Here is a 12,049-nt window from a genome sequence, read left to right as displayed (position 1 = left end):
GAATGCTCTAAAATAACAGCAATACCACTGGTAGAAACAATTAAAGTGAAGATACAAACAAAAATATTCCTAGATAAGGATAACTGTTCAACTTATACACAAGTTAATTAGAAATGCAGTTAAATTACGTCTACTTGAAAGAATTAAATCAATCACATCAATTAAATAAATTTGAATACTCCAGAATGAACTTCATTGGTTCACTTTTATTTTAACTCTTTTACAAAGCAAAAGAAATTCTCAATCTTGTCTTTGAATTACAGCAAAAATATTAAATTCTAAATTTTGGAACAGGATACATTAATGAGATAAGTAGAACTTTAGATTTTAAGACTTCCCAAATAGAGTTAAGTTTATATTTCTGCCAAAAGTGATTTTTCTCCTTTAGGCCTACCAGAATCAGAAACAATGTAATGATCTTAAATGGACACTGGACTCAGAGCTGGACAGAAAAATAAGATATTGTGCAGGTGAGAAAATTACTTAGGGATAGTGGTATCTGGTGGACGCCAGACTCTCAGAACAGGATTACAGACAAGCCCTAAAAGTAAAAATCTGAGACTTAGCATTATGTGCCATGGAGTAAATTTTGCAAATACTTAATGACTAATGTCACAAAAACAAAATCAAGTAACAAAGGATGAAAATAGCTTTCATATGAAACAAAAATAAAAACTAGAACGACAGCAGAAAATCATTCTCTACATTGAAATTAAACTGTCATTAATTTATCCACAGCACAAATAATTCTAAAATCTCCAGTTATATTATTTGACATGCTGTTTTCTCTTCAGTTTTTTGTTTCACTTATTTTTCTGTTTTTATTTTGTTCTAGTGCTCAATTTTCTTAAAAGAAAATAGCACTTAAATAAATTCAATTCTGTTAACAATCATACAATCCTTGAAGACAATTTGAGAGGTAGATCATCCAGGAAGTTCCAGTAAGGAAGAAGACAAAGGTCACCTCGCTCAGTACAGACCAAGCCTCCACTTCTCAGCTAAAGAAAATCCAATACATATTATTTCACTGATTCTATTAGATCACAGTAATGATAAGTAAAATTTTTGATCACTACGTTACTATAAGTCAACCTGAACCAGAGAGAAATATCTAACCCTTAAATTTTGCATCTTTATGCAGAGACTTGAGTATCTTGATACCAAATATGAGAAAAAAGATCTTACTGTACGAGCAAGGCAAGCCCTCATGGATCCACATGAAATGAAATTAAAATTTGATTGAAGTAAATAGTACTTTACTAGGAAGGCCAATCAGATCCCATACTCTGGTTTAAGGTCTTATTGGAGCTGTTGCTATTAAACATTAAGATATATACAATATTGTTTTGGTTGGAAAGGTAGTGTCATTGCTGTGATAAGCAGAGCTTTTTAACAAGTTACAGGTTCACAGATTTAAAAACTATTTTATAAAAGACCTTCCTGATCAGAGTTAAACAAATTTAGAGAAAGATAGAAATACCAATCAGTTTGTTATGAACAGGATGGCCATCTGTCATCCAGCACAGCCAATTTAGCCCCAACTTTGCAGTGTTGAAGGACACAATGCAGGTTAGAAACCTGCACCATTTATTGGTGATGTATAAGATCTTATGGTTTAGCTCCATGCCTTAGTGCAGCTATGTGACCTTGAATTGTCTTTGTGAATTGTGGCCTGCAGGCAACAATTAAAAGGTTGTTTATGATTATTTCTGCTTAACAGAAATTACAACAATCTAGTTGTAATAAAAAATGAGGTAGTCAAGATTGCTTGTGACCAGGATTTGTAATCAGCATAGCTGGTCATTGCATCTGTGAATTTTGATGTGGAATTATGTTACAGACCTGTTAAACTAATGCTTTGTAATGATGCAGTTGCTACTTGCTGGGCTTCACAATATTCAGAAGTGAAGCTAACCTACACAGACAGAAAACAAACACTTATTCCACCCACTGCAGGTGCGGCGGCAGCCATTTTCACTGCGTATTTACAATTCAGATGAGGATGGAAGGCAGCACTGTTTGTACTTCTCAGAAGAGGTCACAGGCTCAACCTATTTCTTGAGGTATCCCCTCCACAACTTAGTGTTTTTTTTCACATTGTATTCCCTGTTAACTCCATCAGTTCTGAGGTTCCACATGTTCCTACCCAACTCCCAACATTCCTCTTGTTCTCTGGTACTAAAATTTAGTCATGTCAAACATTGTGTTCACTACATTGCCTTCTCAACCCATTGAAGATAAGATGGTACTGACTTTCAATGGTGAATGTCCAACTCCCACTGCAGTAACCCATATCCTTTAATGCCCTATTGTCACCCACTTTGTATGCTGAGTTGCCCTCCTTTACAATTGTTGCCCCTTCTGCATCCCAGCTTGCTAGCTGAAATCCACAAAATTGACTTCTGCAGGTTGCTACAGAAGTCCCTGTTTTTCCGGTTTAGATTTCAGTAAGCAGACAGATGACCATGACCATCCTAAGCAGCTGACTGACCATAATCAAGTCCCTGAACTAACAGTGAATGATACACTTGGTTGACTGTGGCAGGATCCCCTGAATGAAGACAGCCTCCATGATTTGACAGAGCACTTGTCCCATTAGACTTAAGTTATGGCGAATTGGTTGAAGGAGATGCAATGTGTTTGCTGGGTAGGCTGCCAGCACATGTTGTCAGTAGTACAATGAGGTAGCACAGTGCCATATAGCCCCACGCCATGACAGGCTGCCTGAATATGTGTCAACATTAAATGGCAGGTCAAGGTAGATGTGCTGTGAGGATGTAAGTTCCAAACCAGCCAACAATACACATAAAGACAAAGCAGGAATGCAGTAAGTAGCTAAGAAGGTGCAAAGTGATTGCATGAGTTGAGTGCCCATCCCTGTGCACAAAGTGGTCTGGCAGCAGCACTGCAGCAGTACAGTGAAAGGTGTTTTTTTTGCTTATTTTTATTTTTATCTCATGAAATGTGGGTGTCGCTGGCTGGGCCAACATTTATTGTCTATCCCTATATGTCCTTGAGAAGATGGTAGTGAGTTGCTTTTTTGAATGGTTGCAGCTGATGTGCTGTGGGTAGACCTATGATGCCATGGGAAGAAATTCCAGGATTGTGACCCAGCAACAGCAATATATTTCCAAGTCAGGATGGTGAGTGGCTTGCAGGGGAACTTGCAGGTTTTGATGTCCCCATTTATTTGCTGCCCTTGTCTGTTGAGATGGAAGTGGTTGTGGATTTGGAAGACGCTGTCTGAGGATCTCTGCTACTGAGAATCAGAGGTAGAGAAAGGATGCTTATAGATGTGGTGTCAATCAAGCAGGCTGCTTTGTCTTAGATGGCATTAAAATTCTTGAGTGTTGTTGGAGCTGCACGCATGTTGGAAAGTGGGGAGCATTCTATCACACCTTTCACTTGTGCCTTATGGATGGCTTTGAGAAGTCAAGAGTTGAGATAGTCGTTCCAGTATTCCTAACCCTTGACCTGCTCTTGCTGCCACTGTGTCTATATGGAGTCCAGTTGAGTTTCTAGTCAATGATCACCCCAAGGATATTGACAGTGGGGGATTTAGTGATGGCAATTCCATTGAATGCCAAGTGCCCACAGTTAAATTATCTCTTATTGGAGACAGTTATTGCCAAGCATCTGTGTGACACTAATACTGCTTTTTGGGGCACTCCAAAATGCAGTTTTGAAGTAGTCAATGTATTTTAGTGAATCAGAGATAAAGAAGTAGCGGGACTGGTGTGTGTCTGATGCCAGTGTCTCTGGATGACAGATGCAGCTAGTTATTGCCCATGTACTGTGCCCTGAGACATTTGCAATGCTGTACAGGACACAAGCTTGGAGAAGACACCAGTGAGATACAGTCAGCAGATACTTGTTCAGACTTTCATGTTTGGAATTGGTGCCTTCTAGTTCCTTTCCAGTATCTGGGAAAATGGCAATAGGTAATAGCTGATGTTGATGCATGCAAATAGGCATCTTGCTGTTTACTAATCAGATTCTCATGTTGCTGCTAAAACCTTGAGTGGGAAATCTGATTTTAGCTTGATGTTGAGAATCTCATTTTTTTCAATCTCACCGAATTTAGAGTATAGATTCATAGAGATGTACAGAATGGAAACAGACCCTTCGGTCCAACCTGTTCATGCCGACCAGATATCCCAATCCAATCTAGTCCCACCTGCCAATACCTGGCCCATATCCCTCCAAACCCTTCCTATTCATATACCCAACCAAATGCCTCTTAAATGTTGCAATTGTACCAGCCTCCACCACATCCTCTGGCAGCTCATTCTATACACGTACCACCCTCTGCGTGAAAACGTTGCCCCTTAGGTCTCTTATATCTTTCCCCTCTCACCCTAAACCTATGTCCTCTAGTTCTGGACTCCCCGACCCAAGGGAAGAGACTTTGCCTATTTATCCTATCCATGCCCCTCATAATTTTGGAAACCTCTATAAGGTCACCCCTCAGCCTCTGACACTCCAGGGAAAACAGCCCCAGCCTGTTCAGCCTCTCCCTGCAGCTCAGATCCACCAACCCTGTCAACATCCTTGTGAATCTTTTCTGAACCCTTTCAAATTTCACAACATCTTTCCGATAGGAAGGAGACCAGAATTGCTCACAATATTCCAACAGTGGCCTAACCAATGTCCTGTACAACCGCAACATGACCTCCCAAATACTCTGACCAATAAAGGAAAGCTTACCAAACACCTTCTTCCCTATCCTATCGACCTGCAACTTCACTTTCAAGGAGCTATGAACTTGCACTCCAAGGTCTCTTTGTTCAGCAACACTCCCTAGGATCTTACCATTAAGTGTATAAGTCCTGCTAAGGTTTGCTTTCCCAAAATGCAGCACCTCACATCTATCTGAATTAAACTCCATCTGCCACTTCTCAGCCCATTGGCCCATCTGGTCCAGATCCTGTGGTAATCTGAGGTAACCCTCTTCGCTGTCCACTATACCTCCAATTTTGGTGTCATCTGCAAACTTACTAACCTGACCTCTTATGCTCACATCCAAATCATTTATGTAAATGACAAAAAGTATACGGCCCAGCACCGATCCTTGTGGCACTCTACCTGTCACAGGCCTCCAGTCTGAAAAACAACCCTCCACCACCACCCTCTGTCTTCTACCTTTGAGCCAGTTCTGTATCCAAATGGCAGTTCTCCCTGTATTCCATGAGATCTAACCTTGCTAATCAGTCTCCCATGGGGAACCTTGTCGAACGCCTTACTGAAGTCCATATACATCACATCTACTGCTCTGTCCTCATCAATCTCCTTTGTTACTTCTTCAAAAACCTCAATCATGTTTGTGAGACATGATTTCCCACACACAAATCAATGTTGACTATCCCAAATCAGTCCTTGCCTATCCAAATACATGTACATCTTGTCCCTCAGGATACCCTCCAACAACTTGCCCACCACTGAGGTCAGGCTCACTGGTCTATAGTTCCCTGACTTGTCTTTACTGCCCTTCTTAAACAGTGGCACCAAGTTTGCCAACCTCCAGTCTTCCGGCACCTCACCTGTGACTATCGATGACACAAGTATCTCAGCAAGAGGCCCAGCAATCACTTCTCTAGCTTCCCACAGAGTTCTCGGGTACACCTGATCAGGTCCTGGGGATTTATCCACCTTTAACTGTTTCAAGACATCCTCCTCTGTCATCTGGACATTTTGCAAGATGTCACCATCTATTTTCCTACAGTCTATATCTTCCATATACTTTTCCACAGTAAATATTGATGCAAAAAATTCATTTAGTATCTCCCCCATTTTCTGTGGCTCCACACAAAGGCTGCCTTGCTGATCTCTGAGGGGCCCTATTCTCTCCCTAGTTACTCTTTTGTCCTTAATATATTTGTAAAAACCCTTTGGATTCTCCTTAATTCTATTTGCCAAAGCTATCTCATGTCCCCGTTTTGCCCTCCTGATTTCCTCTTCAGTATACTCCTACTTCCTTTATTCTCTTCTAAGGATTCACTCAATCTATTCTGTCTATACCTGACATATGCTTCCTTCTTTTCCTTAACCAACCCTCAATTTCTTTAGTCATCCAGCATTCCCTATACCTACCAGCCTTCCCTTTCACCCTGACAGGAATATACTTTCTCTGGATTCTTGTTATCTCATTTCTGATGGCTTCCCACTTTCCAGCCATGCCTTTACCTGCGAATATCTGCCTCCAATCAGCTTTTGAAAGTTCTTGCCTAATACCGTCAAAATTGGCCTTTCTCCAATTTAGAACTTCAACTTTTAGATCTGGTCTATCCTTTTCCATCACAATTTTAAAACGAATAGAGCTATGGTCGCTGACCCCAAAGTACTCCCCCAATGACACCTCAGTCATCTGCCCTGCCTTATTTCCCAAGAGTAGGTCAAGTTTTGCACCTTCTCTAGTAGGTACATCCACATACTGAATCAGAAAATTGTCTTGTACACACTTAAGAAATTCCTCTCCATCTAAACCTTGAACACTATGGCAGTCCCAGTCGATGTTTGGAAAGTTAAAGTCCCCTCCCATAACTACCTATTATTCTTACAGATAGCTGAGATCTCCTTACAAGTTTATTTCTCAATTTCCCTCTGACTATTGGGGGAGTCTATAATATAATCCCAATAAGGTGATCATCCCTTTTTTATTTCTCAGTTCCACCCAAATAACTTCCCTGAATGTATTTCCGGGAATATCCTCCCTCAGCACAGCTGTAATGCTGTCCCTTATCACTGACTCAGTGGTATGCATTGGTCACTCACTTCAGGGCCTGGGAAGATTCCACCCATGGCCTTTCCAGTGCCCTGAATGTCTGAATGATAACATCCTTACTTTTAAATAATACCATTGAGACATGCTACCTGCAATCATAAAGGGAAATGGCCACTTCAATGGAGCCAATTGATGCCTTTGAAACTACAGTAAGTGAATTATATTTCAGCAAACAACATTACATACATAATTGTCATTATTTGCATCCTTGTTATGTCCACTTTGTACAAATTGCAAATTATATTTTGACAAATGGGATATGATCCTATCTAATTGCTGAAACAGGATATTACTATTTCAATAACTCCCAGGGAAACAAAATAATTCCAGTCACATAACACTGGACACTGAGAGTTTGTATTTGATTATCTGAGTGTCTTCCTGCTGCATACCAACAGGTCCTTTAAAAACTATTGTAAAATACAAGGTTGCCTTCCTATAAACATATCTATAAGTCAATACAAATAATACAACATGGCGCTATAAATTTCTTTAAAAGAGAGAAATAAATGAACGAGCAAAATTTGCAATACGGTTTACAACTGTGTGGATCAACAGTTTGGAAGTTTGTTAGCTTAAAATTCAAATTAGTAACTATTGATGATTACCACGCCCAAAAATAATGATGCAAGCCATACTTTCTGAATTGTAAAGCTCTTCCATTAATTTATGTCTGATGCAGTTTTGCTCTAGGGATTAACACATGAATTCAACCTAAAATGACATTCTGTATTTAACAAAATGTCATTTTCAAAAATAAGGTAAGACAAGCTATTCAGATGTGGTTTTTCATGATTTCTGAGCAAATATTTATAACAAATTTACAAGACACATGCATTGCGATATAATCCAATGAAGGCATTGGCACATCATAAAGTCTTAAGACGGTGCACTCATGATTCTTTGTAATTCCAGACTATAGCTGAATCATGAGGTAAATCTTTCTCCAGAGTGCAGGTGAGGGAAAATTCATAATTGCTAACCCTTCTCAACTTGCAATCACTTGCAAATAATTTAGCTTTACTTACTTGATGCTTGGCATTAGACAAAGAATCCCAGACTGAAGGTATTATGGGTGGCATGGTGGCACAGTGGTTAGCACTGCTGCCTCACAGCACCAGAGACCCGGGTTCAATTCCCACCACAGGTGACTCTTTGTGTGGAGTTTGCACATTCTCCCCGTAACTGCGTGGGTTTCCTCCGGGTGATCCGGTTTCCTCCCACAATCCAAAAATGTGCAGGTTAGGTGGATTGGCCATGCTAATAGTGTTAGGTGAAGGGGTAAATGTAGGGGCGTGGGTTGAGCGGGTCAGTGTGGACTTGTTGGGCCGAAGTGCCTGTTTCCACACTGTAAATAATCTAAGTGATTATTAAGCCCACAACACTTGTTATTGATATAGAGAACTAAAATCATTTCAACCACTAAAGGAAGTAAAGGTTGGATTTGAGGTTAACTCTCAATAACTGGAAAGTGAAAAGCAATAAAGCTAATTACTAAAGCTGTGGAGAGGAACATTTTATTAATCATCAAACTCAAACTTAACTGGAAGACAATGAAGACCAAAGGTATAATATACAGACCGTTAACCAACCACATTTTGAAAGAAGAAAATGGCTACCTGCTTTCCGGAGTTGAAATTATTCAAGAAAGGTGATGAAAACTTACGCAAACACTGAGGGACTTCTCCTCTCCAAACACCGTTTCCTTCACAGGTCAGAATAGCAGACAAGGAAAGCTGATACCCTTCCAAACAAGTATAGCTGATGCTGGAGCCCCATCTGAAATCTGATCCCTGCACTCTTCCATGAAGCACTAGGGGCGGCTGTGCACACGTGATAGCTTCAGTAGGAAGGGGAAAAAAGGAACAAATTCAGGCACTTAATAGTCACAAATGATTGACAAGGATAATATTTGCCCCCATATAAAGTTAGCATTTGTGCACATGGAAGACAGTTAACAAGAAATCTTTATGCAGAATCTTTCCAGTGAAGTGTTTTAGTGGAGCAAATGGTTTCTATTTCACTATTGACTATTAATATTTAAATTGCACTATTATTAAATAATAAAAAAAAGATAACCTTGAAATTTGTTTCTTTTTGTTATAAGGATAAGTTGTTTAAAAAATATGCATTTATAATGTTATTAGCTGGACGTACGTCTAAATCTTTAAAATTTGTCTATAAAACATTTTTGAAATAAAGCACACTGGCCTACAATAGCTAAAGTGCAGCATTTGTGAAGGACACAATTTGCTTTTTGGAGGCACAGAGTCTATAGAGCTCTGAGGGTGAGGTAATGTGGCCCAAATGGTATAGAAGATGAACTGAGAGCATTGATCAGCACATGGTAATATGATATTGCTGCAATCATTGAGATATGGTTGAATAAAGGACAGGACTTCAATTTTGCTGATATTAACTGGGATCGCCTTAGTGTGAAAGGATTAGATGGATTGGAATTTTTAAAGAGCATCCAGGAATACTTTTAGTGCCAGTATGTAGATAGTTGGGGTAGTTCTCGACCTAATCCTTTGGATTGAAGGTGGTCAAGTGGTTGAAGTTCCAGTCTGTGAACATTTTAGGGATTGTGACCATAACTCTGCAAGTTTCAAAGTCATAATCGAAAGGGATAAAGATTGTGCAGAATTTAGGTGTCTAAATTGGGGAAGGCAAATTTCAATGGAATTTAACAGGACCTGGCAAATATTTATTGGGAGTAGCTACTTGCAGCTAATTGGGAGTGTTTTTAACCATAGTGAGAATTCTGAGCCAGTGTTACTCTCAGAATGAAGGACTAGGACATTAGGCAAGAACTTTCAGAAGCTGATTGGAGGCTGATTGGAAAATGGGAAGCCTTCAGAATTGAGATAACAAGAATCCAGAGAAAGTATATTCCTGTCAGGGTGAAAGGGAAGGCTGGTAACTATAGGGAATGCTGGGTGACTAAAGAAATTGAGGGTTTGGTTAAGAAAAAGAAGGAAGCATATGTCAGGTACAGACAGGATAGATCGAATGAATCCTTAGAAGAGTACAAAGAAAGTTGGAGTATACTTAAGAGGGAAATCAGGAGGGCAAAACGGGGACATGAGATAGCTTCGGCAAATAGAATTAAGGAGAATCCAAAGGGGTTTTACAAATATATTAAGGACAAAAGGGTACTAGGGAGAGAATAGGGCCTCTCAAAGATCAGCAAGGCAGCCTTTGTGTGGAGTCACAGAAAATGGGGGAGATACTAAATGAATATTTTGCATCAGTATTTACTGTGGAAAAGTATATGGAAGATATAGACTGTAGGGAAATAGATGGTGACATCTTGCAAAATGTCCAGATTACAGAGGAGGAAGTGTTGGATGTCTTGAAACAGTTAAAGGTGGATAAATCCCCAGGACCTGATCAGGTGAACCCGAGAACTCTGTGGGAAGTTAGAGAAGTGATTGCTGGGCCTCTTGCTGAGATATTTGTATCATCGATAGTCACATGAGGAAGACTGGAGGTTGGCAAACGTGGTGCCACTGTTTAAGAAGGGTGGTAAGGACAAGCCAGTGAGCCTCATGTCGGTGGTGGGCAGGTTGTTGGAGGGAATCCTGAGGGACCGGATGTACATGTATTTGGAAAGGCAAGGACTGATTTGGGATAGCTGAAAATGTGTTGCTGGAAAAGCGCAGCAGGTCAGGCAGCATCCAGGGAACAGGAGAATCGACGTTTCGGGCATAAGCCCTTCTTCAGGCTTATGCCCGAAACGTCGATTCTCCTGTTCCCTGGATGCTGCCTGACCTGCTGCGCTTTTCCAGCAACACATTTTCAGCTCTGATCTCCAGCATCTGCAGACCTCACTTTCTCCTCACTGATTTGGGATAGTCAACATGGCTTTGTGGGTGGGAAATCATGTCTCACAAACTTGATTGAGTTTTTTGATGAAGTAACAAAGAAGATTGATGAGGGCAGAGTTGTAGATGTGATGTATATAGACTTCAGTAAGGCGTTCGACAAGGTTCCCCATGGGAGACTGATTAGCAAGGTTAGATCTCATGGAATACAGGGAGAACTAGCCATTTAGATACAGAACTGGCTCAAAGGCAGAAGACAGAGGGTGGTGGTGGAGGGTTGTTTTTCAGACTGGAGGCCTGTGACAGGTGGAGTGCCACAAGGATCGGTGCTGGGCCCTCTACTTTTTGTCATTTACATAAATGATTTGGATGCGAGTATAAGAGGTAAAGACAATAGACAATAGACGCAGGAGTAGGCCATTCAGCCCTTCGAGCCTGCACCGCCATTCAATATAATCATGGCTGATCATTCCTAATCAGTATCCTGTTCCTGCCTTATCTCCATAACCCTTGATTCCACTATCTTTGAGAGCTCTATCCAACTCCTTCTTAAATGAATCCAGAGAGTGGGCCTCCACTGCCCTCTGGGGCAGAGCATTCCACACAGCCACCACTCTCTGGGTGAAGAGGTTTCTCCTGAGCTCTGTCCGAAATGGTCTACCCCGTATTTTTAAGCTGTGTCCTCTGGTTCGGCACTCACCCATCAGTGGAAATATGTTTCCTCTACTGCTAGAGTGTCCAATCCTTTCATAATCTTATATGTCTCAATCAGATCCCCTCTCAATCTTCGAAACTCAAGGGTATACAAGCCCAGTCGCTTCAGTCTTTCAGTGTAAGGTAATCCTGCCGTTCCAGGAATTGACCTCGTGGACCTACGCACCACTCCCTCAATAGCCAGAATGTCTTTTCTCAAATTTGGAGACCAGAACTGCACACAGTACTCCAGGTGTGGTCTCACCAGGGCCCTGTACAGCTGCAGAAGCACCTCTTTGCTTCTATACTCAATTCCTCTTGTTATGAAGGCCAGCATGCTATTAGCCTTCTTCACTACCCGCTGTACCTGCATGCTTGCCTTCATTGACTGGTGTACAAGAACACCCAGATCTCTCTGTACTGCCCCTTTACATAAATTGATTCCATTGAGGTAGTAGTCTGCCTTCCTGTTCTTGCTACCAAAGTGGATAACCATACATTTATCCACATTAAACTGCATCTGCCATGCAGCTGCCCACTCACCGAACTTGTCCAGGTCACACTGTAATCTCCTAACATCCTCATCACTTTTCACCCTGCCACTCAGCTTTGTATCATCAGCAAATTTGCTAATGTTATTGCTGATACCATCTTCTATATCATTAACATATATTGTAAAAAGCTGTGGTCCCAGCACGGATCCCTGCGGTACCCCACTGGTCACTGCCTGCCATTCTGAAATGGAGCC

General features: G+C 41.0%; 1 protein-coding gene across 4 annotated transcripts in view; it reads right to left on the bottom strand.

Annotated features, from left to right (window-relative positions):
• LOC122548600 (CUB and sushi domain-containing protein 1-like) overlaps positions 1-12,049 on the bottom strand; it is a 2,407,075-nt gene that overhangs the window by 53,121 nt on the left and 2,341,905 nt on the right. For all 4 annotated transcript variants that reach the window (XM_087978377.1, XM_087978362.1, XM_087978369.1 and 1 more), the window contains one exon: positions 8,448-8,621. In XM_087978377.1, the coding sequence (XP_087834503.1) occupies positions 8,448-8,621 (174 nt within the window). The remainder of the gene's footprint in view (positions 1-8,447; positions 8,622-12,049) is intronic.

The sequence above is a fragment of the Chiloscyllium plagiosum genome, unplaced genomic scaffold, assembly GCF_037043375.1.
Source record: "Chiloscyllium plagiosum isolate Xiang-an unplaced genomic scaffold, Cpla_swu_hap1 HiC_scaffold_3, whole genome shotgun sequence".
Taxonomy (NCBI): domain Eukaryota; kingdom Metazoa; phylum Chordata; class Chondrichthyes; order Orectolobiformes; family Hemiscylliidae; genus Chiloscyllium; species Chiloscyllium plagiosum.
This window is presented reverse-complemented; position numbering and strand designations above follow the sequence as displayed.